The 25,617-nt window shown below is 35.6% G+C and overlaps 1 protein-coding gene across 10 annotated transcripts in view; it reads right to left on the reverse strand.

The window, feature by feature from the left end:
* CCDC138 (coiled-coil domain containing 138) overlaps positions 1–25,617 on the reverse strand; it is a 110,404-nt gene that overhangs the window by 57,069 nt on the left and 27,718 nt on the right. For 7 of the 10 annotated variants that reach the window (XR_005365708.1, XM_038550846.1, XM_038550844.1 and 4 more), the window contains 4 exons: positions 19,833–19,952; positions 10,421–10,498; positions 10,204–10,311; positions 8,095–8,259 (listed from right to left, as the gene is read on the reverse strand). Coding sequence is in view for 9 of the 10 variants with exons in the window: in XM_038550844.1 (XP_038406772.1) it covers positions 8,095–8,259; positions 10,204–10,311; positions 10,421–10,498; positions 19,833–19,952 (471 nt within the window). In the remaining variant the exon portion in view is untranslated. Of the gene's footprint in view, positions 1–8,094; positions 8,260–10,203; positions 10,312–10,420; positions 10,499–13,241; positions 13,368–19,832; positions 19,953–22,190; positions 22,267–25,617 lie in introns of those variants that run through there. The other 3 variants (XM_038550848.1, XM_038550847.1, XM_038550845.1) reach the window with 3 other exon arrangements.

Genomic DNA, 25,617 nt, shown 5'->3' on the forward strand with positions numbered 1-25,617 from the left:
TAACCATGTATATGTCTTCTTTGGAAAAATGTCTATTCATAGGGCACCTAGGTAGCTCAGTCAGTTGAGCATCCGACTCTTGATTTTGGCTCAGGTCATGATCAGGGTCATGGGATCAAGTCCAGCAAAGGGCTCTGTGCTCAGCAGGGAGTCATTTGAGATTCCTTCTCTCCCTCTGTCCTTCTGCAACCCTCCACCACACACATGCACGTCCACTCTCTCTCTAAAATAAGTAAATAAATCTTAAAAAAAAAAAAAGTGTATTCAGGTCAACTCGTTTATTTAAGTAGTTAATTAAAATATTTTGATAAAGCCCAATTTACCCTTTTTCTTTGGTTTCTTATGCTTTGTGTCATATTTAAGAAAACACAGCCAAATCCAAAGGCACAATTTGCTTGTATGTTTTCTTTAAAAGAATTTTGTACTTTTTAACCTCTTACGTGTAGGCCTTGGGTACACTATGAGGTTCAGTTCTGGAGTCTGAATTCTATTCCCTTGATTTGTATATCTATTCTTATGCTAATATCACACTCTATTCATTACTGTATCTTTGCAGGAAAACTTAAAATCAAGAAGTGTGAATCCTCCAACTCTGTCCTTTCTCAACCTTGTTTTGGATATTCTGAGTCCCTGTATTTCCATTTGAATTTCAGGATGAGGTTATTAACTCCTGCAAAGATGCCAGCTGGGATTTTATAATAAAGGTTGCACTGAATATGTAGATCAGTTTAGGAAGCATGCTAGCTCAATCCATGAATAAGGATGTCATTCAATTTTAATTTCTTTCAACAATGTTTTACAGTTTTCAGAGCATGAGTTTTATTTACACTTCTTTTGAAAAACTGAGTCCTAAGTATTTTATTCTTTTTGATGCCACTGAAAATGGAACTGTTTTCTTAAACTCATTTTCAAATGGTTCATTGCTAGTATATACACACAATTGCTTTTCTGAATATTGAACTTGTATCCTTTAATCTTAATTTGTGTAATAGTTTTAACAGTTTTTTAGTGAATTCCTTAGGCTTCTACATAAACAAGATTATGTCATCTGCAAATAGTTTTACTTTCTTCCTGCTCTGGTTGGGTTTATTTCATTTCCTTGGCTAACTGCCCTGCACATGTCGAATAGAAGAGGTGGGAGTATTCCTCTCTTCCTAATTTTAGAGAGAAATCATAGTTTTTCCTCACTAAATATGATGTTAGCTGTGTAGGTTTTGTAGATATGCTTTATCAGGTTAAAGAAGTTCCCTTTTATCTCTTTTATCTCTAACTTTTCACAGCTTTTATCATAAAGGTATGTTGGACTGTCAAATGCTTTTTCTGTATCTACTGAGAAAATCTTGTGATTTTTGTCCTTATTCTACTGTTATCATGCATTACATGAGTTGATTTCTGGAGGATAAGTGAACCTTATATTCCTGGGATAAACTGCACTTGGTAATGGTATATAATTCTTTTTATAATGGCTGGATTCAATCTGTTTGTATTGGGTTGAGAATTTTTGTGTAATAGTAAGAGATTGGTTTCTAGTGTTTTTGTGATATATTTGTCTGGTTTTGTTATCACTATGATACTGGCCTCATAAAATGAGTTGGTAAGTGTGAGATCCTTCTCTATATTTGAGAAGAGTTTGTAAAGAATTTATATTAATTTTTTAAATGTCTGGTAGATTTCACCAGTGAAGTCATATGGGCCTGTATTTTTCTTTGTAGGCAGTCTTTTGATTAATTTAATGTCCTTGTTACAGATCAATTTAACTCTTCTATTCCTTCTTGAGTCATTTTTGACAGTTTCTGTATCTCTAGGAAGTTGTCACTTATTTATCTTATTAGCTCATGATTATTCATAGTATTTCCTTATAACCTTTCTACTTCTATAGACTGGTAACGTCTCCACTTTTATTCCCAATTTTAGTAATCCTGGTTTGGTTTCCTCTTTACTTTGCCAATCTTGTTAAAGGTTTGTCAAGTTTCAAAATCTTTGCAAAGAACCAACTTTCACTTCTTTTGATTTTGGGTTTTTTTTTTCTTTTTTTTTTAAGATTTTATTTATTTATTCATGAGAGACACAGAGAAGGAGGCAGAGACATAGGCATAGGAGTCCTTTATCAGGCTCTGTACAGGGAGTCTGATAAAGGACTTGATCCCAGGATCACGACCTGAGCCAAAGGCAGACACTCAACCACTGAGCCACCCAGGTGCCTTGCTCTGCTGTTTTTCTACTGTCTATTTCATTAGCTTTTGCTCTACTCTTTAGTACTTCTTTCCTGCTGGCTTTAGGATTAGTTTACGGGACTATTTCAGTGTCTTTTGGTAGAAGGTTACATTACAGAGATTGTTCATCTTTTCTAAGGTAGGCATTTGCAGCTGCACATTTCTAAGTATTGTCCTAGCTGTATCCCATGCATCCTGGTACATGTATTCTCTTTTTTTTTTTTTCATCTTGTTTTCTAATTTTCCTTGTGATTATTTCATTGGCCAGTTGTTTAGGTATATATTATTTAATTTCCATATATTTGTGATTTTCTCAAATTTTTTCTGTTACTGACTTCTAATTTCATTCCACTATGGTCAGAAAACATACCCTGTATAATTAAGATTTGTTTTATGAAAAAAAAAAAAAAAAAGATTTGTTTTATGGTCTGCCATATGGGCTTAGGCTGGATAATGTTCCAGATGCACTTGAGAGGAATGTATACTCTAAAACTGAATGGAGTGTTCTAATGAATATGTGCCTTGTTAGGTTCTAATTTGAACTAAATATAAAAAAGCACTGAGAGCCACCTATAGACATCTATATATGGACCGGTTAATAAGTATTCTAGTAAGATCTCTAAGCTTCCACAATTTTACTGATTCTTGCATTCTAAATATTTATAACAGAAATTATTACTTCAAATTTTATAGGCTAGAAATTCTAGGTTATTTTTCTTCTGGAATCAATACATAGAGGGAAACAATACTAAAAGCTTCTTTTAGGGTCTCTAACAGATTCCCAAAATATGAATGAACTTTGACGTATAGAATCAAGATGTTATAAGCAGTTATTTTTAAATACACAAAACAGTCAATTACCTAGCATTCAGGATATATGTAGAAATGAGATAATAGCCAGTGCACAGAAAATACACGGTAATGAAAAGACCTGACAGGAAATCTATTGATACCAAATGTGTCAGTCCTAAAGGAAGCTCACAATTCTTGTAACAATTTTTTTGCATATCAACCTTCAGCTTTTCAACATGGAGAAAATACATAGATACAGATGGAGAGATATGGCTATCTTAGGGACCAGTACTTATGACAATCTTAGCTACCATATAAAGTTTCAAAGCTGTTTTAAACCATTATTTCATATTCTTTTACTATTTTAACTATGTAGTTTAGAATAGACTTTTGTACATCACTGAAACTTGAACTTTAATATTTTAGTAGATAATGAGTTATATCAACTTTAAAGAAAATTTTTATTTACAAAGGCAATAAAGCAATGAATAGCTAGCTCCTCATGGAAAACTGTATTGATGCTTATAACCTTAATAGAAATTTATTTCAATTTTGTTTTTCACCATGGATTATTAGAGACAAGACAGTAGAAAGTACATGCATTAAGTTCCAAATTTGCCATTTCCTTCCTAGCCATGTAAAATAATAAAATCTCAAAACTCTCTTATCCTGCTTGTAAAATTGGCATGATAGGTGTGCTAATTATCTCACAAAAACTGTTATGAGGATTACATGAAAAAATAAATGTGGAAGCATTTTTAAAACTATGAATAATAGGTGATCCTGAGCTTACCTTGTCCCATGGGTGCACCCACACTAAACAGCTACACCAATGTAACTTACTATGCAAACAGCATGAAGACTGGAAGAACAGACAGACATTCCACAGTTAATTGTAGAGAGGAGGCAACTTCAAAAAGTGTAAGAGGGGTGGGATTTGGCTGGAAACCAAACCTCTGTTAAGACTAACCACAAATGGGAGGAATACCACAAGTACAGAGAAGCAAGATCAGACTCTACAGAGGCACTCCAGCCACTGGAGAGTTGAACTGGGAAGACTCGGAAGAGGAGTTACTGTAACATCTGGCTTTGAAAACCAGTGGGGCCTAACTCTGGGAGCTTTTGAAATCAGATGGGCTTAACTCCAGGTATTTTGAAAATCAGCAGGCTTAACTCTAGGAGAGCCAGAGGGCAATAGGAAACTGAGTCCCCACCCTTAAAGAACCAGCATAACTCCAGCCCCAAGACACAGCACAGAAGCAGCAGTCTGAAAAGCACCTGGAGTTTATATAAAGAAGATTCATTTACTAATCTCAGAAGGTACAGTGGAGAGGCAGGGATCTTCAGATTCCTCTAAGAACAAAAGTGCCAGAGGGCCCCATTTTAATTTCCCTCCTCCAGACTTGATAGCCAGACACTTGTTGGAGCCAAGGCTAAAACTCTCCATCTATCTTGCTAACACTGCATTCCTCATGCCAGCCCAGTGTTCCCTTAAAAACCTGTCCCAACCGAAGGATCGCTCGCCAGGGATCCATCCAAAGCTGCTCCAGCCCCAACACACCCTGCAAACGCTCCAGCAGGGATGGGCATCACTCCAAAGTGACTCTTGCTCTGGGAGGAGAAATAACCCCACACACTAGCACACCCACAGTTCCAGCAGCTGAGTCTTCTAGCTGGCTGCACTGGGAGAAAGCCCTGCCATTGGGTGCACTGGTATCTATGGTAGAGAAGCCAAGCGCAGAATCTAGTCTGACTGCCAGCTCCACTGACAAAGGAAAGCCTCTTAGTTGGTCCTGCAGGTAGAAAGTAATGCTGCTCAGTACCCTGCAAGTGCAGCTGAGAGGTTAACTGCAGACTGCTGGCACCACCCACCTACAAGCCCATGGAAGCCTCAGACAAGTCCCTGAATGGCAAAAACCAAATTCTGCCCAGTATGCCAAGAGCAGGCAAAGCAGGATCACTGTAGCCAAGGGGGCTAAAGGCTCAGATCCAAAAGGAGAGCACACACAGCCCACATCAGAGACACATCTGGAGTACCTGGTCCTGGTCACTGGGGGCACAGCGCTACAGGGCACACAGGGACCTCTTCTATACAAGGCCAGCATTTTCAAGATGAAGTGATACTACTGACCTACCTAATACGTAGCAACAAACAAAGAGAGTTACATGAAATGAGAAAACAGAGAAATATGTCCCAAAGGAAAAAACAGGACAAAACCACAGCAAAAGAGCAAAGGGAAACAGAGATAGATAATATGTAAAAAGATATTCAAGGCAGTATCTTTGATATTACTAATAAAGAACTCAAAGTAATGACCAAAAAGATACTCACTAAACTTCAGAAGAGTGTATGGATTCAGTGAGAACTTCAACACATACATAAAAGATACAAAAACAAAAACAAAAACAAAAAACAGTAAGAAATGAAGAATCTATTCAAATAAAAAATACAGGGCAGCCCCGGTGGCGTAGCGGTTTAGTGCCATTTGCAGCCCGGGGTGTGATCCTGGAGACCCAGGATCAAGTCCGTCGGGCTCCCTGCATGGAGCCTGCTTCTCCCTCTGCCTGTGTCTCTGCCTCTCTCTCTCGCTCTATATCTCTCATGAGTAAATAAAATAAAAAAATCTTAAAAAAAAAAAAATAACCAGAAACAAAAAGAATAACCAGAAACTTCCCTACTCATGTATAATCATGTATTACAGTCAGAATCAATCAGAACACTGCAGCAGTAAGTAGTACAGGAACAGACAGATCAATGGAACAGAGTAGTGAGTGCAGAAATAGACCCCACCTCATATATACATTTCTTATATAATATATATTTCATATACATTTCAAATCAATGGGTGAAATAGGAGTGACTCCACAAAGATAATTTACCATTTAAAAAACAAAACAAAAATGGGGGAATCCCTGGGTGGCTCAGCTAAAGTTTAGCAACTGCCTTTGGCCCAGGGCATGATCCTGGAGTCCCATCGAATCCCACATTGGGCTCACTGCATGAAGCCTGCTCCTCCCTCTGCCTGTGTCTCTGCCTCAATCTCTCTCTCTCTCTATGAATAAATAAATAAAATCTTTAAAATTAAAAAAAAGAAAGAAAATGGATCTCTACTACACTCTTTATACCAAAATATATCACAGATGAATTAAATATTTCAACCATGAAATAAATGAATAAATAACCATGAAATAAATAAAAAGCCTAGAAACATAAAATTAAATATTTCAACCATGAAATAAATGAATAAATAACCATGAAATAAATAAAAAGCCTAGAAACATAAAAAAATACAAAGTTAAATATTTTCCAAATGTTGGGGCAAGAGAAGTCTATTTTAACACTGATGCGATGGTAAAAATAAAAGAAAGGATATGGATTTTACTACATAAAAATGTAAAACTTTTATATTCCACAGAATACTATTCATTCTAAAATTCATATAGAATCTCCAGGCAGAGTCAACAAAAAATGATCTTGAAAATGAAAAAAGCTGAAGGTTTCACACTCCCTGATTTCAAACTTGGTGCAAAACTACAGTAATCAAAATAGTATGGTATTCGCATAGAGATATACGGGTCAATGGGATAGAGATTGTGAAATGATGTTTGTCATTCATGAGAGACGCCAATATCACTCAATAGGGAAAAAGACAGTCTCTTCAATAAATGGTGCTGGGAAAACTGGATATCCACATGTAAAAAACGAGCTACACTTTTATCTTGTACCAGAGACAAAAAACCTGAAAACTAAAAATGAAGCAAAGACTTAAATGTAACTAAAACTAAACTAATTTCTTGAAGCATTTCTTGGCATGGCCCTTTTACTCCACCTACAAAGCCAGCAAGCATGGGCTGAGTCCCTGACCTGCTTTTCTGCCCCTCTGGTTAAAAGCTCACATGATTACTGAACTCACCCAGACAATACTGGTCAATCTCTACTGGAAGGTTATCTGATTAGCAACCATAATTCACTTCTACCACAGGATATAACATACAGGGATTAGGATACGAACTTCTTGAAGGAAGCAAGCCTTCCAGCAAGCAGAAAAGGCATTTAGAAGACAGATTCTAGGTAAGGATGAAAACTAGAAATAATTTTCTAAAATGAAACTCTAGGGCAGCCCGGGTGGCTCAGCGTTTAGCGCTGCCTTCAGCCCAGGGCTTGATCCTGGAGACCAGGTATGGAGTCCCACATCGGGCTCCCTGCATGGCGCCTGCTTCTCCCTCTGCCTGTGTCTCTGCCTCTCTCGCTCTCTCTCTCTGTGTCTCTCATGAATAAATAAATAAAATCTTAAAAAAAAAAAGAAAGAAACTCTAATAATTATGAAATTGTTTCTGAAAACATTAAACCAACAACTATAGATGTTCAGTCTAAAAAGTTTTAATATATTTCTTGTAGAATATAATCATCAACCTCTAATGACCACATAGACTAATGAGAAATCATGAGTACCAATATCCAAATTAATGTCTGTAACTTAAGAAAATGATCACTTCTTTTTGTTAATGAGAAGCCTCTTGCAAATAGACTTTTTATCCCTTCGTGACAAAAAAAAACAAAATTATTTTAGTGGAATTGAAATCCTAAAATGATTGCTATCACGAATTATTCATAGCACTAATCATTTGCCTAACAATTATTCTGCCATTTTTATTTTATTTTATATATTTTTAAAATTTTTATGTATTTATTCATAAGATACACAGAGAGAGAGGCAGAGACATAGGCAGAGGTAGAAGTAGGCTCCCCATGGGGAACTCACTGTAGGACTCTTACCAGGACCCCAGGATTACGACCTGAGCTAAAGGCAGAGGCTCAACCACTGTGCCAACCAGGTGCCCCTATTTTGACATTTTTAGACTAAGTTTTTAACTTCTAGTCTCTATTTTTAAAAAGAAACTCCCATTATGCTAAGAAAAATAGAAGTATGAATTAATTTTAATGAAGTCTGAAGTGAATCATTTTATAACTACCAGTATGGTCAATTTTTTATGAAAAGTACTTTAAATATTTTTTCTCTTGTAACATATACACAGGCTCTCCAGTTTTATTCTCCATGAATCATATATAACAAATCAAAAAACAAACCTTTATACACTTTTCTCGAATATCATTTCTCTGAGAAGCAAATTTGAGTAGTGGCTTTTCACCATCCATTCCAGATTCTTCACTTTTTATTTTACTAAGGTGATGATCTGAAATCCAGTCCATGAAGACAGTTAAAAGTTCATAAACTTGTGCATTAAGTGGTACCTATATGTAAAAAATTAAGTCAAATATTTATTTCCACTCACAATCGCATAAAATTTCAAGAGCAAGCTTTAAATTTGGGGAACATAGAATAATTTACCTAAAAAGAAGGTCACTAAAATATGTAATGAATGACAAAGCTTCCCTAAACAAAGGAAATTCCAAATCAAATACCTCCAATTAACCTTAGAAACATGTTAAATGATGGCTGAGAGAAGAGAAGAAAACCCATCTTAAATAAGAAACTGAGCAAAGGGTTGTAGAAGGGGAGGTGGGTGGTGATATAGGGTAACTGGGTGATGGGCACTAAGGAAGGCACACGAGATGAGAAGTGGGTATTATACCATATGCTCGCAAACTGAATTTTAATAAAATGAAATTCCTGGTAGAAAAATGTATGAGATGCAAATTAATTAATTAATTGATTGATTAATTAAAAATATAGAAGATGTATGAGACAAAACGGAACTTTATTTCTGAATGAAGTAGATTTGAAAGCAGAAACAAGATTTTATTTATTTATTTTTTTAAGATTTTATTTATTTATTCATGAGAGGCAGAGACAGAGACACAGGCAGAGGGAGAAGCAGGCTCCATGCACAGGGAGCCCGACGTGGAACTCAATCAAACAAGATTTTAAATAACTCTCTCTTGTACCCTAACAGTTCTGTCTTCAGAGGAGCTGAGGTCCCATTATAATTAACAGGGTCCCATTAATAATTCAATATTTTACATGTAACAGAAAAATAGTTTCATTTTTCTGCATGTAGCTGTCCAATTTTCCCAGCACCATTTGTTGAAGAGACTGTCCTTTTTCCATTGGATATTCTTTCCTGCTTTGTCAAGGATTAGTTAACCATAGAGTTGAGGGTCCATTTCTGGGTTGTCTATTCTGTTCCATTTATCTTTGTGTCTGTTTTTTATGCCAGTACCATACTATCTTGATGATTACAGTTTTGTAATACAGCTTGAAGTACAGAACTGTGATGCCTCCAGCTTTGGTTTTCATTCTCAACATTCCTTTGGCTATTTGGGTTTTTTTCTGGTTCCATATAAATTTTAGGATTGTTCTGAACAGGGGTAATTGTAACGTATTTTTTTCAAACAGAAACTTTAGATGATAAGTTCAATCATTTTAGATACTAAGTATAAAAACATCTCCTTTAATAAACATGGAAAGTTGTATGACAGGAAAAAGGTGAAGGTGGGAATAGTGAAACATTTTCATTTACAACCACAAAAAATCTATTTACATATGTGTTGCCTGGCAGGCCAGAGCCAGCCCTACTTGTACAAGAAATCATAGGTCCAAGCCCAGAGAGAAGGCAGACCTTGGACTTGGAACCTCAGAAAAGATGTGCAGGTTGGTGTTGATGCCTTCACTGATGTCCCCTCCACCCACTTGGATTAACAGCTACTTCTTGTAGGAAAGAACTGAAAAAGACACAAGGGCACTTTCTAGGATGATGGAAATGTTCTAAATCTAGTTGTATGCTACATTGAGTATAGGCATTTTCAAAATTGACTAAGCTATATACTTAACAACCTCTGCATTATGTTACTGTATGTTATACCTCAAAGTAAAAAAATCCTTAGGAAAAATAAACAAAGCCCATTCAGGCATGGATTGGAATCTAGACAGAAAATATTGAAAGCTTGTAGAATCTTCAAATACAATGAATAGTAAAGCTCTTAATAAGTTTAAGGTCTGCGTCTGAAACACTGCTGAAATACTTTGTTTAGCTCTTGTAAATAAAAGCATATTAGAAATATTATACAAATATTTCCTGTAAAGCAATTATTATGGTGAATCCTTCCATAACACACAATGATGTTTGCCAAAAAAAAAAATAAATAAAATAAATAAATAAATAAATAAATAAACATTCAAGAACAAAGCAAAAATGTCTTTGTTTTCTATTGGAAAAATTTTCTATTGTATCATACCTTGTGAGTTTTTGAGACTGGTACTTTATCTTGTTTTAAACTTTTCATTTCATTGGCAGCATGCGAATTTCCTTTCAACCTCTGTATTGTCAAAAATTCATACTTCCTCTGCAACAATACATTTCCATGAATTAAAACACAATTGTTTAATTAAAGATAAGAAAACCCAAAAGTAATAATTTAAAATTCACTTGTGTCAAAAGAGCAGGCAACTTACCTGTAAATTATCTAAGCGAGCTTGAACTCTCTTAGCCTGAATCTCCATCTTCTTGTTTTCTTCACTTACTTCATTTAACTAAAGTGAGAAGATATTAAATATTTCAACATAAAAGTTAAGCTGATTTCATACTAAAGGTTTCCCAAATTATCTATCTTATCTAATCCATATAACCAAAAAATGTAACAAAACAGAGTTAGCAGTCATGACTAAAGATCATAGCTGATGGTAATTAGACATCGTAGAAATCATTTTGAAATGCATAAAAATACTGAATCACTATGATATACACCTGAAAACAATAGGATATTATACGCCAATTATAGTTCAATAAGATAATAAAAATTTTAATGTAAAAAAATATCATAGCTAAAATCATCATTGGTCCCTAAAGTACTAATAGTATCTAAGTTTACTTCATTCTATAAAATTTGCAAGTCTCTTGACATCTTACAAGTATATGTTTTAATGGGAAATGTCTTTTGATTGAACTTTTTATGTATATATAGAAAATGTACAAATTAACTATGTAGTGTAACTAATTATTGAAATTGGAATATATAAATTTAAGAACTGACATGTTTATAAATATTGAGTCTTCATATCCATAGTCTTCAATTTACCTAGATGTTCTCTATTTTCTTTTAACGTTTTGTACTTTTCAGTATATATATTATGCATATCTTTCCTTTAGATGTATTCCTGGAAAGCTATCTTTTTTGATGCTATTATCTGTGGTATCTTTCAATAAATAATACTATTTTACTGTTGCATATAAAAATACACTTGATTTTTGTATATTGAACTTACATCCAAAGATTCTCCTACATTTGCTTACCTGTCTGTATATTCATTTGGATACCTACATATACAGCTACATAATCATGTTATCAGTAGATAATTCTTATTTCTTCCTTTCCAATCCTTATCTTCTTTTTCCCTATCATACTAACTAGAACTTTCAGTACACTGTTCAATAGAAACAGTAAGTACTCTTACTTCCTTCTGATTTCAGAGGGAAAACACTTCAATAACTTATTTTGTTGTTGGATTTTTTTTTGTAGACACTTTATCAAAATTAAGTTCTCTTTTATTACTATTATCATGAGCTGATGAATTTTATTATCAGTAGAAATTACGATTTTTCTCCTTATCAGATAATGTGTTTCAAATGAGAAACCTTTGTATTCCTCTATTAAATCCACTCAGTTGTATTATTTTATGTATTGCTAGATTCAATTTCCCAATTTGCATCTATATTCATGCAACTGGTTTGAATCTTACTTTTCTTGTAACAATTTTGACACATTTAGTTTCAAGGTTATGCTGGCCTTGTACAGGGGAGTTTTTCTCTACTTATATTTAAGGTACCTGATTTCCTCCTTAAAATTCCTAAGTCTTACCATTCCTTCTTTGGAAGTAAAGGGTCTTGTTTTTCTTTGTTCACTTTTAAAATTTTATCTTTATCTATTGTTTTCAGCAGTTTTAAAACAATGTTCCTATGTATGGTTTTAATAATTGTCCTACTTAAGCTTAAAATAATTTCTTGAATCTGTTAAATTGTCATTTTCTTTTACCAGTTTTGGTAATATGTGGCCATTTCACTTCATATATATTGTTTTTACTCTATGATCTCTTTTTGGATTCCCATGTTAAAAATTTTAACTAAACATCTCTTTTATTTTTTTAAAAGATTTTATTTATTTATTCATGACACAGAGAGAGACAGAGACAGAGGGAGAAGCAGGCTCCTCATGGGGCAGGTAACCCAATGTGGGACTCAATCCCAGGACCTCAGGATCACATTAGCCAAAGGCAGAGGCTTAAGTAACTAAGCCACCCAGGCGCCCTAAACATATCTCTTTTAGAAATTTTTTTTATTCTTTCTGTACTCAGTGTTTTTATTCCAAAACTTTTTAGGAAATTATCTTCCAGTTCATTAATCCTGTCTTCTGCTGCACTCATCTGCTATTAACCCATTCATTGCAGTTCTGAAATTCAATTATTTTTTAGTTTCAGAATTTCATCTTAATTTTTTTTATAAATTTTGCTTCTCTAATGAAGCTCTCAATCTTTTTTTCTACTCTCTTGACCATATTAATCATTATTTTAAAGTCATTGACTACTAGCTCCAATATCTGGAACACTGGCAGGTATATTCATATTATCTGAGGCATTTTTGTTTTCTTCATATTGAGTATATGATCCTGTACCAGAAAGTCATATAGGAGTCAAGTGCAAAAATCAGAACTTTTAGAAGTCTGCTCTGGTGAGGGATGTCCCTGCCTAAAAAGCACTCAGGTGGGTGAAGTGAGGCAGAATCCTAGGTGGGACAGTGTGGTCTCCCTGGGGTCACAGAAAGAACAGGAGTACCTGAGTACAGCCGGATTCCCAAGGACTGGAGTGGGGAAGCTGAATGCTATCTGCAAACCCAAGAGTGGGCTCCCCGCTCAGGGTTACTATAAACCACAAACTGAGCAGGGCCTAGTAAGTGGCAGAACTATGGTGAGACTACCCTCCCTCATCGGGGAGGAGCAGCACAATGCGTGCCACAGGAGTCTGCGGGTTTGGAAACTTGAAGCAGGGTTGTGTGCCTGAAATAAAAATGCTTGGTCACAGGCTGGGTGAGCATGGAGTGCAGACAGAGACAGGACAGACAGGAGTGACTGCTTTCCCCAAGGACACACTGAGGAGTTGGGGGCATGAGCTTTCAGCTCTGGGGCTGGAGATTGGGAGGCTGCCATTTCCATTCTCATCCTCTAAATCAGAGTGAAAGCCTTCGGGGAACAAAAGCCACACAGAGCAATCAGAAACCGCTTACAGAGCCTGGTCCGCGGCAAGGGCAGTGCGGTTCCACCCGGGGAAAGACACCTGAGATTCAGTGCAACAGGTCCCTCTCCGAGAAGACCAGCAAGAACATCCAGCTGAGACCAAGCTTACTCATCACACAGAACTGCAAAACTCCAGTCCTAGGGGAACACAGTATATAGAACTCATGGGTTTTCCCTCCATGATTCTTTAGTCTTCCAATTTTAATTTCTCTTTTCTCTTTCTTTTTAAACCAATTCCTTATTTTATCAACTCTTTTTTAAAGTCTTTTTAAGCTTTCATTTCCACAGTTACATTCTATCCATTCTATCCATTTATCATATTTAATTTTACTTTTGTACATATATATGTTTTTCTTTCACAATACAATTTCTTTCACAATATAATTTTGGGATATAGTTTTCTATTCTAATAAACAGACCAAAATACACACAGGATCTACTGTGTATTGGTCTGCTCTGTTCACCTATTTAATTATATTATCTCTCTAATATTTTTAATTTTCTTTTTCAGTTTCAGGTCTCTTCTGATTTGTTTAGTATATATTTCTCTGGGGTTGTTGTCATTTTAGTACTTTGATCTCTCATTCATCTATTTTTCTCTGGATAGAAACAAGACAGAAAAACTCACTCAAAACTCACTCACTTGTTTACTCAGAAATTCACTCAGAAAAACTCACTCAAAACTCACTTGTTCTCAAAAAAGAGAACAAGAGGCAGTACTGATTTCCAGGGACTTAATCAGTATAGATATAAGTAACATGTCAGATCTAGAGTTCAGGACAACAATTATAAAGATACTAGCTGGGCTTGAACAAAGCACAGAAGTCACTAGAAAATCCCTTTCTCGAGAAATAAAAGAACTAAAATCTAATCAAGTTGAAATTAAAAAGAGATGAGAGGCAACAAAAAAATGGGAGTCTCTAACTGCTACAATAAATGAAGCAGAGGAGAGAATCAGTGATACAGAAGACAAAATAAGAGAATAAAGCTGAAAAAAAGAGATGAATAACTACTGGATTATAAAAGGAGAATCTGACAGATAAGTGATACCATAAAGTGAAATATTAGAATAATTGGGATCTCAGAAGAAGAGGAAAAAAGGAGGGGGGGCAGAAGGTGTATTTGATCAAATAATAGTTGAGAACTTTGCTGATCTGGGAAAGGAAGCAGCATGAAAGTCCAGAAGGCACAGAGAAACCCCCTCAAAATCAGTAAAATAGGTTAAAGGGTATCCTACTAAAGAATGAGTAGGTTAACCAGGAAATTAAAGAAGAATTTTAAAAATTCATGGAAACAAATGAAAATGAAAATACAACTGTTCAAAACCTTTGAAATGCAGCAAAGGTGGTCCTAAGAGGAAAGTATATAGCAATACAAGCCTTTCTCAAGAAACAAGAAAGGTCTCAAATACACACACCATCTAACCTTAACCTAAAGAAGCTGGAGAAAGAACAGCAAATTAAGCCTAAACTCAGCAGGAGAAGATAAATAATAAAGATTAGAGCAGAAATCAATGAAACAGAAACCAAAAGAACAATAGAACAGATCAACAAAACTAGGAGCTGGTTCTTCAAAAGAATTAGTAAGATTGATAATCCCCTGACCAGACTTATCAAGAAGAAAACAGAAAGGACAAAAATAAATAAAATCATGAAAGAGGAGAGATCACAACCAACACAAAGAAAATACAATTATAAGAACATATTATGAGCAATTATATGTCAACAAATCAGGCAACCTGGTAGAAATGGTGCATTCCTAGAGACATATAAACTACCAAAACTGAAAGAGGAAGAAACAGAAAACCTGAACAGACCCATAAACAGCAAGGAAATTGAAGCAGTAATTGAAAATCTCCCAACAAACTACAGTCCAGGGCCGGAAGGCTTCCCAAGGGAATTCTACCAAGAATTTAAAGAAATAATGCTTGTTCTTCTAAAGCTGTTTCAAAAAACAGAAATGGAAGGGAAACTTCCAAACACATTCTATGAGGTCAGTACTACCTTGATTCCAAAACCAGACAAAGACCCAACCAAGTAGACCATAGACCAATACCCCAATGAACATGGATGTCAAGATACTAGTCCATAGGATCCAAGAGTACATTAAAAGGATCATTCACCACAACCAAGTGGGATTTATTCCCGGGCTGCAACGGTGGTTCAACATCCACAAATCAATCAATGTGATATACCATATTAATATAAGAAAGGATAAGAACCATGTGATCCTCTCAATAAATACAGAAAAAGCATTTGACAAAATACAGTATCCTTTCTTGATTAAAACTCTTCACAGTGTAGAGTTAAAGGGAAGATACCTCAGTATCATAAAAGCCATCTATGAAAATCCCACAGTGAATAATATTCTTAATGGGGAAAAACTGAAAGACTTCTCCTAAGGTCAGAACACAGCAAGGATGTCCATTATCACCACTGTTGCTCAACATAGTACTGCAAGTCCTAGCCTCAGCAATCAGACAAAACAAATAAATAAAAGGCACTCAAACTGACAAAGAAGTAGTCAAACTCTCACTCTTCATAATGACATGATACTGTATGTGGAAAAAATAAAAGACTTCACCCCACAATTGCTGGAACACATACAGGAATTCAGCAAAGTTGCAGGATATAAAATCAATGCACAGAAACCAGTTGCATTTGTATATACTAAGAATGAGACAGAAGAAAGAGAAATTAAGGAATTGACCCCATTTACAGTTGCACAAAAATCATAAGATACCTAGGAGTAAACCTAACCAAAGAGGCAAAGGATGTGTACTCAGAAAACTATAGAACACTCATGAAAGAAATTGAGGAAGACCTAAAGAAACAGAAAAATGTTCCATGTTCATGGACTGGAAGAACAAATATTGTTAAAATGTATGCTACCTAGCGTAATCTATACATTCTATACATTCAATGCAATGTCTATCAAACAGGGATCAAATAGGATCAAAATACCATCAACTTTTTTCAGAGTTAGAACAAATAATCCTAAAATTTATATGGAACCAGAAAAGAACCCAAATAGCCAAAGCAATCTTAAAAAAGAAAACCAAAATTGGTGGCATTCAAACTCGGACTTCACGGTATTAAAAAACCATAATCATTTTCAAGATATACAAATCTGTAATCATCAAGACAATATGGTACTGGTACTAAAACAGACACACAGATCATTGGATCAATTAATCTTTGACAAAGCAGGAAGAATATCCAATGGAAAAAAGATAGTCTCTTCAACAAATGGTGCTGGGAAAACTGGACAACCACAAGCAAAAGAATGAAACTGGACCATCTCCTTAAACCATACAAAAAAACTAGACTCAGAATGGATGAAAGATCTAAATGTGAGAAGGGAACCCATCAAAATTCTAGAGAAAAACACAGGCAGCAACATCACTGTCCTCAGCCAGAGCAACTTCTTGCTAGACAGTCTCCAAAGCCAAGTGAAACAGAGGCAAAAATAAGCCACTGGGATTTCATCAAGATAAAAAGCTTTTTGTATAATAAAGGAGACAGTCAACAAAAGTAAAAGTAGCCTTTGAGATGGGAGAAGATATTTGCAAATGTCTTATCAGATAAAAGGCTAATATCCAAGATCTATAAAGAACTGATCAAACTAAACACCCCAAACACAAATAATCCAATCAAGAAATGGGCAGAAGATATGAACAGACATTTCTCCAAAGACATGCAGATGGCCACCAAACACAAGTAAAAATGTTCCACATCACTCGGCATCAGGGAAATAAATACAAATCAAAACCACAATGAGATACTACCTCACACTGGTCAGAATGGCTAAAATTTCCAAGTCAGGAAATGACAGATATTGGCTGAGATGCAGAGAAAGAAAACACTCTTACACTGTTGGCGGGAATGCAAGCTAGTGCAGCCACTCTGAAAACAGTATGGAGGTTCCTCAAGAAGTTAAAAATAGAGCTACCCTACAACCCAGCCATTGCACTACTAGGTATTTACTCCAAAGATACAAAATGTAGTGATCTGAAGGGGTATTTACACCCCAATGTTTATAGCAGCAATATATACAATAGACAAACTGTGGAAAAAGCCCAGATGTCCATTAGTAGATGAATGGATAAAGAAGATGTGGTTTATATATAGTGGAATATTACTCAGTCATCAGAAAGGAGGAAATCTTACCACTTACATCATCAACATGGATGGAACTAGAGAGTATTATACTGAGCGAAATAAGTTCATCAGAGAAAGACGATTATCATGTGATCTCACTCATGTAGAATTTAAAAAACAAAACAGTATTATAGGGGAGAGAGGGAAAATAAAACAAGTTGAAATCAGGAGAGGGATACAAATCATAAAGAGACTCTTAATCATTGGAAACAAAGTGAAGGTTGCTATACGTGAGGGGGATGGCAAGATGGGATAACTGGATGATGGACATTAAGGAGGGCACATGATATAATGAGTACTGGGTGTTATATAATGAATTATTGAACTCTACCTCTGAAACTAATAATACATTAGATGTTTATATCTCAGTTAACTGAATTTAAATTTAAAAAAAAAGAGGGAAAGAAAAGAAAAATGAACATTTAAAAAAGAAGAAGAAGAGGGGTGGATGCTGAGGAAGGGAGGAGGAATGGAATAAAGTGACCCAGATCAGCAAAGCATACTCTTGAGAAGTGATGGGAGAATGGAATTCCCAGCCAGATATTTCTCATTTCCAGTGTTACTAAAAAATAATTTTCCTGAATGTAATGAGAAAAAAAAATAATAATAAAAGATGGTAGACTCTGACATGAAAAAAAAGAAAAGAAAATCATAAGGAAGAGAATATACATTTACAATACTGTATTGCATTTATCGAAAAAAAACTTCATATAAGTGGAACACAGTTCAAACCCATGTTATTCAAGTGTCAACTGTATATATTATTCATCATGCCAAAAGCTGGCAAACTATAGCCCATGGGCCAAATCTGAACACGGCCTACTATTATATATAAAGTCTTATTAAGAACATAGTCATGCTCATTCAGTTTCTTATTGCCTACAGTTACTTTTGCATTATGTCAGAGTTCAGTCACCATGACAGACTGTATGGTTCACAGAGCCCGAAATATTTACTACCTCATCCTTAACAGAAAATAATTGCTCCCCCTATCTACACTAAACAAAGTGACCATAAAAAAGCATTCTGCCAGCTGGTACCAAAGGGTTTCTCCCACGTTCTTTCAGTTTAGACACACTAGATCAAAAATCCAATTACCAATAAATCAATCACTTAAAAAGTTACTCTACTCAGCACACACTCATGCAAAGACATACAAAATTATTAAGAATTATATAATCTTAAGAGAGAGGTGTGGGCAATAATGTTCTTTGGCTAGCAATTAAATCCTTCTCAAGAAGAATGCTAGAGTTATATGGTGATAGATAGTATCTATACTTGTGGTGAGCATAGCATACCATACAAAGTTGTCAAATCATTTTGTTGTACACCTGAAACTAATATAATGTTCTGTGTCAACCAACTATACTTCAATTAAAAAGAGAAAGAAAGAGTACATGCTAGCTTAAGAGTGTAATGGGAAAAAGTCATGTCTCCAGAGATAAGGCAGGCTTCCAGACAGCAGTAAGTTAAGGCCATCCATACTCCTACTGTGGGAGGCCATAAATGAAGCTAAAGAAATTCAATCAAATGAGAAACGGTGTAGCTAAGTATCACTGCCTATGAAAAAGACTTTAACAAGCAATAACTACAGAACATCAAAAACAGAAACTGAGAACACATAGCTAAGAATTCTAGGATGCATATTATCTGAGAGTCTAATCTCAGTTACATTTTAAAATCCATGAAGTCTTCCAGCCCAAAGCTTTCATTTTTGAAGTGACTGGGTTTATCTCAATTTCTGTTCAGTCTACTATTCCGCCTCACACAAATGCACACATAATCATTCTCCTGTCTCTCTTCAACATACTTTCACATCTTTCAGTCAAAAACTGGCAAAAGGTAAAAAAAAAAAAAAAAAAAAAAAAAGATACAACTCAAAATATTTGCTTTGCAACTTCAGTATTAAGCAGTGACCTAGATTATATCAGTACAATAGGAGAGCACTCTGTATGACAGCACTCTGTACTCACGAGACCATGAATAATGTGAAGGCTTCCTTCAAGTACAATGCCCAGCATATAATAGATGCCCAGAAAATAAACAAATCTTAAATAAGCAGTGGTATAAAATAGCAATTATAAGAAGTATTAGATAAAATCAATGCCTAAAAATCCCCAGATTATCATGTCTTTTATTTCTTTTGCTTGTTTTAAATCTAGTAATTGCTCTTATATTTTAAAAATTCCAAACTGCAAAAACATCTCAGCTGGATGCTAAATCAGATGATGAGAAATCAAAAGCTTAAGAATATCATATTTATATTTGAAAGTATTCTAGGAAATAAAGTTAGCAAATAAGGTTAATCAAAATTTTCTCTAGCCAGAATATAATCTAAGACTTGGATATATAACTTGTTAAATATACATGATACAAGTTTTTAAAATCTTATAATCTAGTATTTATCAACATAAATCTTACCTGTTTTTTTAAGCTATCATTCAATTCTTTCAGTGCATCAAAAGAGGATCTTAGCCTCTTACTTTCTTTCTTTCTTTCCTTAAGGACTTCAGTTAAGTGCTCAACTTCTGCATCGTGTTGCTAGATGGGAAGAAAAAAAGTCTGATCTAAAAATTAGGTAAGGATTCCATGTCACTAATGCTACTGAACACAAAATAATTAAAATTTTTAACTCCTTAAATCAGGACTTTAATCAGTGCATTTAGGCATACATGACTAATACTGTAAATAATTTATAAAAACTGTATCATCAACCAATGTAATAATTAAGTGTTAAAAGCATTTGTTAAGTCCCTATTAAAAAACTATTTTCTGCTTCTGCTCAAAAAAAATCCAATGAAACTCACTGAAATAATTTCTTTCACATTATAGAGTGAGAAAACAAGGATTTCTGATCTTTTTCAAGAGACTAGCTATTCGTATTTATAAATTAAAGATTTAAATTACCCTTGAAAAGAAATATTCATAGATAGAACAAACTAATTTCTCATTAAATAGCTAAAATTGTTTACATCAATATACCTGCCCTACGACCCAGCAATTGCACTGTTGGGGATTTACCCCAAAGATACAAATGCAATGAAACGCCGGGACACCTGCACCCCGATGTTTATAGCAGCAATGGCCACGATAGCCAAACTGTGGAAGGAGCCTCGGTGTGCAACGAAAGATGAATGGATAAAGAAGATGTGGTTTATGTATACAATGGAATATTACTCAGCTATTAGAAATGACAAATACCCACCATTTGCTTCAACGTGGATGGAACTGGAGGGTATTATGCTGAGTGAAGTAAGTCAGTCGGAGAAGGACAAACATTATATGTTCTCATTCATTTGGGGAATATAAATAATAGTGAAAGGGAAAATAAGGGAAGGGAGAAGAAATGGGTGGGAAATATCAGAAAGGGAGACAGAACGTAAAGACTGCTAACTCTGGGAAACGAACTAGGGGTGGTAGAAGGGGAGGAGGGCGGGGGGTGGGAGTGAATGGGTGACGGGCACTGGGGGTTATTCTGTATGTTAGTAAATTGAACACCAATAAAAAATAAATTAAAAAAAAATAAAATAAAATTGTTTACATCATTTAACCCTCTAATTATATTTAAATGAGATAGCACATTTTGATTTAAAGTGCAAATATGTATAGTTTATTTCACCTTTTATTCTGAAATTATTTATAATGTATTAAAACAAGCAATTTTTTACAGGAAATCAAAAAACTGAATCAATTTCTTTCTTCCAAGTAAACATATAGGTATCATTAAAATAAGGCTGTTATCTTTACACTTAATAAGAATAACAACAAACAAGTCTAAAGAGAAAAAAAAATCAAGCATAAATCTAGGATGGAAACTTCTTGAGAATCCAAGCATTTCTTCTCCTGCCCTATTTAAAAATCCAGTCATGTGAAAATATTAGCTTTAAGTAATTTAACTATTACATTAAATGGTTCTTTAAATAACTTAGTATATAGTCGCAAATACAGTTATTTCAGTTAACATTCTCATTTTCCAAATTTAAACAAAAATAGGATATAAGTTCCATTTCCAGAAAGACAAGAAAAGCCCACTACTCTCTAGTTCTGTTACTAATAACAACTAAAATCCTTAGAAAAAAACACAAAAAGTAACTACCCTAAAGACTGTAAAAAGTAAGCAGAAGCAGGGAATTGTAAAAAGGAGTGAAGACACAGAGCAACCCTCAAGATGAAGTTTTCAGGGTTTTTGTTTTTCCCTTTCTCTAGTAGTCTTGCCCCAAAGCAGGCCCCTAACTACTTAAGTGCAGCTTTAAGCTGTATAAGCTGCTAAAACTCTAAGAGAAAATTCTGCCTTTCCATCCAGGGAAGCCAGGAAACAGGCCACTGTGAGCCAAGGAATGTGGGGAGTATATTAGAGAAGAGACTCAGAAAGAGGATCCTTTCATTCTAGTGTACATAAACCTGTGGAAAACTGGCTAAAGCCTAAGCTGCTTAAGCACAGCATAAACAAAAGCAGCAGAGCAAATGTAGCGAGATCAGAGCTCAGTTTAAATATACTACCCAAGTTGCAGACTAACCTCCCAATTCCTTAAGCACGGAAAAGACACTGAGCACCACAATAAAGGTCTTGACAATTGAACTAATAAGATTTATATCACTGCCTGAGTATCAGACTAAACCTAAGTGGCACATGTATAAGACAACTCTGAAGCAACATCATAAAAGCTTTGAAAACTGAACCAAGATTGGGTCACTTCCCACAGAAGGTGACAAACAACTCTGGCCTACACCTAATCAGGATGGAGGAGGGAAAATGGAGCATGAAGATCCTGAACTCACCTCTTTCCATGAATACACCAAGGTTGCAACTACATGGAGAGCAATCTCCTCTGAGAATAACGTGAAGACGAGCAAACAGCTCTTCTACAGGTAAAGATATGAAGAAACAGGGACATCAAGAAGGGTGAGAGAGGCAGAAATACAATCTGGTCGGAAACAAACCCAGGCATGGCAACCCACAAGCAGAAGGGATAGCACAAAAATGGAGGTCCTAAGGAGTGTGGAGTTCAAAGCCCCATATCAGGCATACTGCCACCCTTGCCCTGGGATCTGCTCTAGGAAGACAAGTCCCCATAATATCTGGCTTTGAAAATCAGCTGGGCATAAATCCAGGAGCACTGAAAAATCAGCATGGCTTAACTCCTGGAGAGCTGCAAGCTAACAAGAAACCAAGACTCCACATTAAAGGGTCTGAACACAATCTCACTCACTTCAACACCTACCATACAGGTAGTGTGAAAAGTGCCTGCACCATATATTAGGGATATTTACTAATTTTAGCATATGTGCCAGAGGATCAGGAATCTGGAGGAAATGTCTCTGGGAGAAGCAGCCATGGAGTGCCAATTTTTGGTCCCTCTTTCAGCCTAGCTGTTCCAATGCTAGTAGGTGCCAGTTTTAACACTCTCCATCCACCTTGCCAGCACTGTTCACCTCACTCTGGCATTCCCCTGGAGATCCACCCCACCCAACTCACTCAACCCAGCAGGCATCCCTGGGCACCCACTATACTTGGCAAACAATCTCTATAGCAACTACCCTGACACAACCAGTTGGCATCCTTGGTCAGGATGGCAACCATTCAAAGAAACTGTTGTCTCAGGGAGAAGGAGCCAGACCCACCCTCCAGAGTCACAGTCACCCACTCAGGCAGCAGCCACAGATGGGCCTTCAGCCAGCATGCTGGCCAGCCCCAAACACCAATGCACCTGCAGTAGTCATGGCCAGACATTGTAGCCAGGTGCTGGGCCAGGGCACAGTCTCATCCTCAACTGTACCAGCAGCAACTGTAGTCCAGTCACGAGAGGAGGGCATACATAGTTCACACAGGGAACACCCCTGGAGTACTTGGTTCTGGTGACCAGGGGATTATACTTCTGGGTCCTACATATCACCCTCTACTCATTGTCCATACTTTCAATGTCAGGAGATGGAAGTGTCCTACCTAATACGCAAAAACAGAAACTCAGACAAAATGAGAAGACAGAGGAATATGTTATGAACAAGAACAAAAAAAAAAAAATATCAGAAAAAGAACTAAATGAAACAGAGATAAACAATTAACCTCATAAATAATTCAAAGTAACGGTCTCCTCTACTTTGGGGAGAAAAATGGATGAACTCAGTGAGAATCTCAACAGAGACAGAAGATATAAAAAATGAAGATGAGATATAAAATATAAAAAATGAGAAATGAGATGAAGAATATAATAACTGAAATAAAAAATATACTAGAGATAATCAACAGCAGATTAGAGGATGCAGAAGAAGAGAAATCAGCAATCTGGAAGACAGGGTAGCAGAAATCATCCAAGTTAAACAGCAAAAAGAACATGAAAATAGGCTAAGGGACCTCTAGAACAACATCAAGCATACTAACAATTGCATTATAGGGGTACAAAAGGAGAAGACAGAAAGAAATGGGTAGAAAAATTATTTGGAGAATAGCTAAAAACTACCGTTACCTGGGGAAGGAAACAGATATCCAGGTCCAGGAAGCACAGAGAACCCCAAACAAGACAAACCCAAAAAGGTCCATAACAAGAATCATAATAATTAAAATACCAAAAATTAAAGTTTTTTTAAAAAAGATAATCTTAAAAGAAGCAAGAGAAAAGTAACTAGCTACATGAAAGAGTACACTTAGGAGCACCTGGGTGGCTTAGTCGGTTGAGCATCCAACTCTCAATTTCAGCTCAGGTCATGATCTTGGAATCATGGAACAAAGCCCTGTGTCATGCTCTGAGCTCAGCAGGGAATTCACTTGAGGGTCTGTCTCCTCTTCCTCTACTTCTCCCTCAATGCATGCACACAAACGCTCTCTCAAATAAATAAAAAGATAAATAAGAAGGAAAGAAAAGGAACACTTATAAGACTATCAGCTGATTTTTCACAGGCTAGAAGGGAGTGGCATGATGCACTCAAAGTGCTTAAATAAAAAAGCCTTCTTGGTTGTAACCAGAAATATTCTATCCCACAAGGTTATTACTAAGGTTATTACTCAGACTGAAGAAGAGATAGGGTTTCCAAAATAAACAAAAGTTAAAGGAGTTCATCACCACTAAATAAACCCCACAAGAAATGTTACAGGAAAAAAAAAAAAGAAAGAAATGTTACAGGAATTTCTTTAAGTGGAAAAGAAAGTCATAACTAGAAGGAAAAAAATTATTAAAATATTTCACTGGGAAGAGTAAACATATAGTAAAAGTAGTATACCAAAGTAAACATACAGTAAAAGTAGTATGCCACTTGAAAAGCTAGTATGAAGGTAAAAAACAAAAGTAGGAAAGTCAACTATATTTACAATATGTAGTTAAGGGATACACAAAATTAAAAGATATAAATATGACATAAAATACATAAAATGTAGATGGAAGGGAGTAAAATGTATTACTTTTAGAATGTGTTCAAATCTAAGTGACTATCAATTTAAAATAGAGTGCTAGGAGCACCTGGGTGGCTCAGTTAAATGTCTACCTTCAGCTCAGGTCATGATCCCAGGGTCCTGGGATCCAGCCCCGCATCCAGCTCCCTGCTAGGTGAGAAGGCTGCTTCTCCCTCTCCCTCTGCCTACTTGTGCGCTCTCTGTGAAATAAATGAAATCTTAAAAAAAAAAAAAATTGGAATGCTAGAAACATAGAGTGTCATATTTTAACTTCATGGTAACCACAAACCAAAAACCTGTAACAGATTAAAAAAAAATAAAGAAAAAGGAATCTACACATAACACTAAGTTCTCAACTACAAAGGAAAAGAACAAGAGGAGAAGAATGGTACAGAGAAGAACTATGAAACAACTAGAAAACAAAATTGCAACTAGTATATACCTGTAAATGGACTCAATGCTCCAATAAAAGACAGAAGGTGAGTGAATGGATTAAAAAACAAACCCATATATGCTTCTGACAAAAGACTAACTTCAGATCTAAAGACACGTAGAGACAAAGTGAAGAGATGTAAAAAGATATTACAATAAGTGGAAATGAAAAAAAAAAAAAGCTGGAATATAATTCTTGTATCAGACAAAACAGACTTTAAAACAATGACTGTAACAAGAGACAAAGAAGGGCACTACATAGTGATAAATGGATCAATCCAACTAGAGAACATAACAATTATAAGTATTTATGCACACCCAACATATGAGCACCTAAGTATATAAAGTAAATCTTAACAGACATTAAGGGAAATTGACAGAAAAAGAGTT

The sequence above is a fragment of the Canis lupus genome, chromosome 10, assembly GCF_011100685.1.
Source record: "Canis lupus familiaris isolate Mischka breed German Shepherd chromosome 10, alternate assembly UU_Cfam_GSD_1.0, whole genome shotgun sequence".
Lineage (NCBI taxonomy): Eukaryota > Metazoa > Chordata > Mammalia > Carnivora > Canidae > Canis > Canis lupus.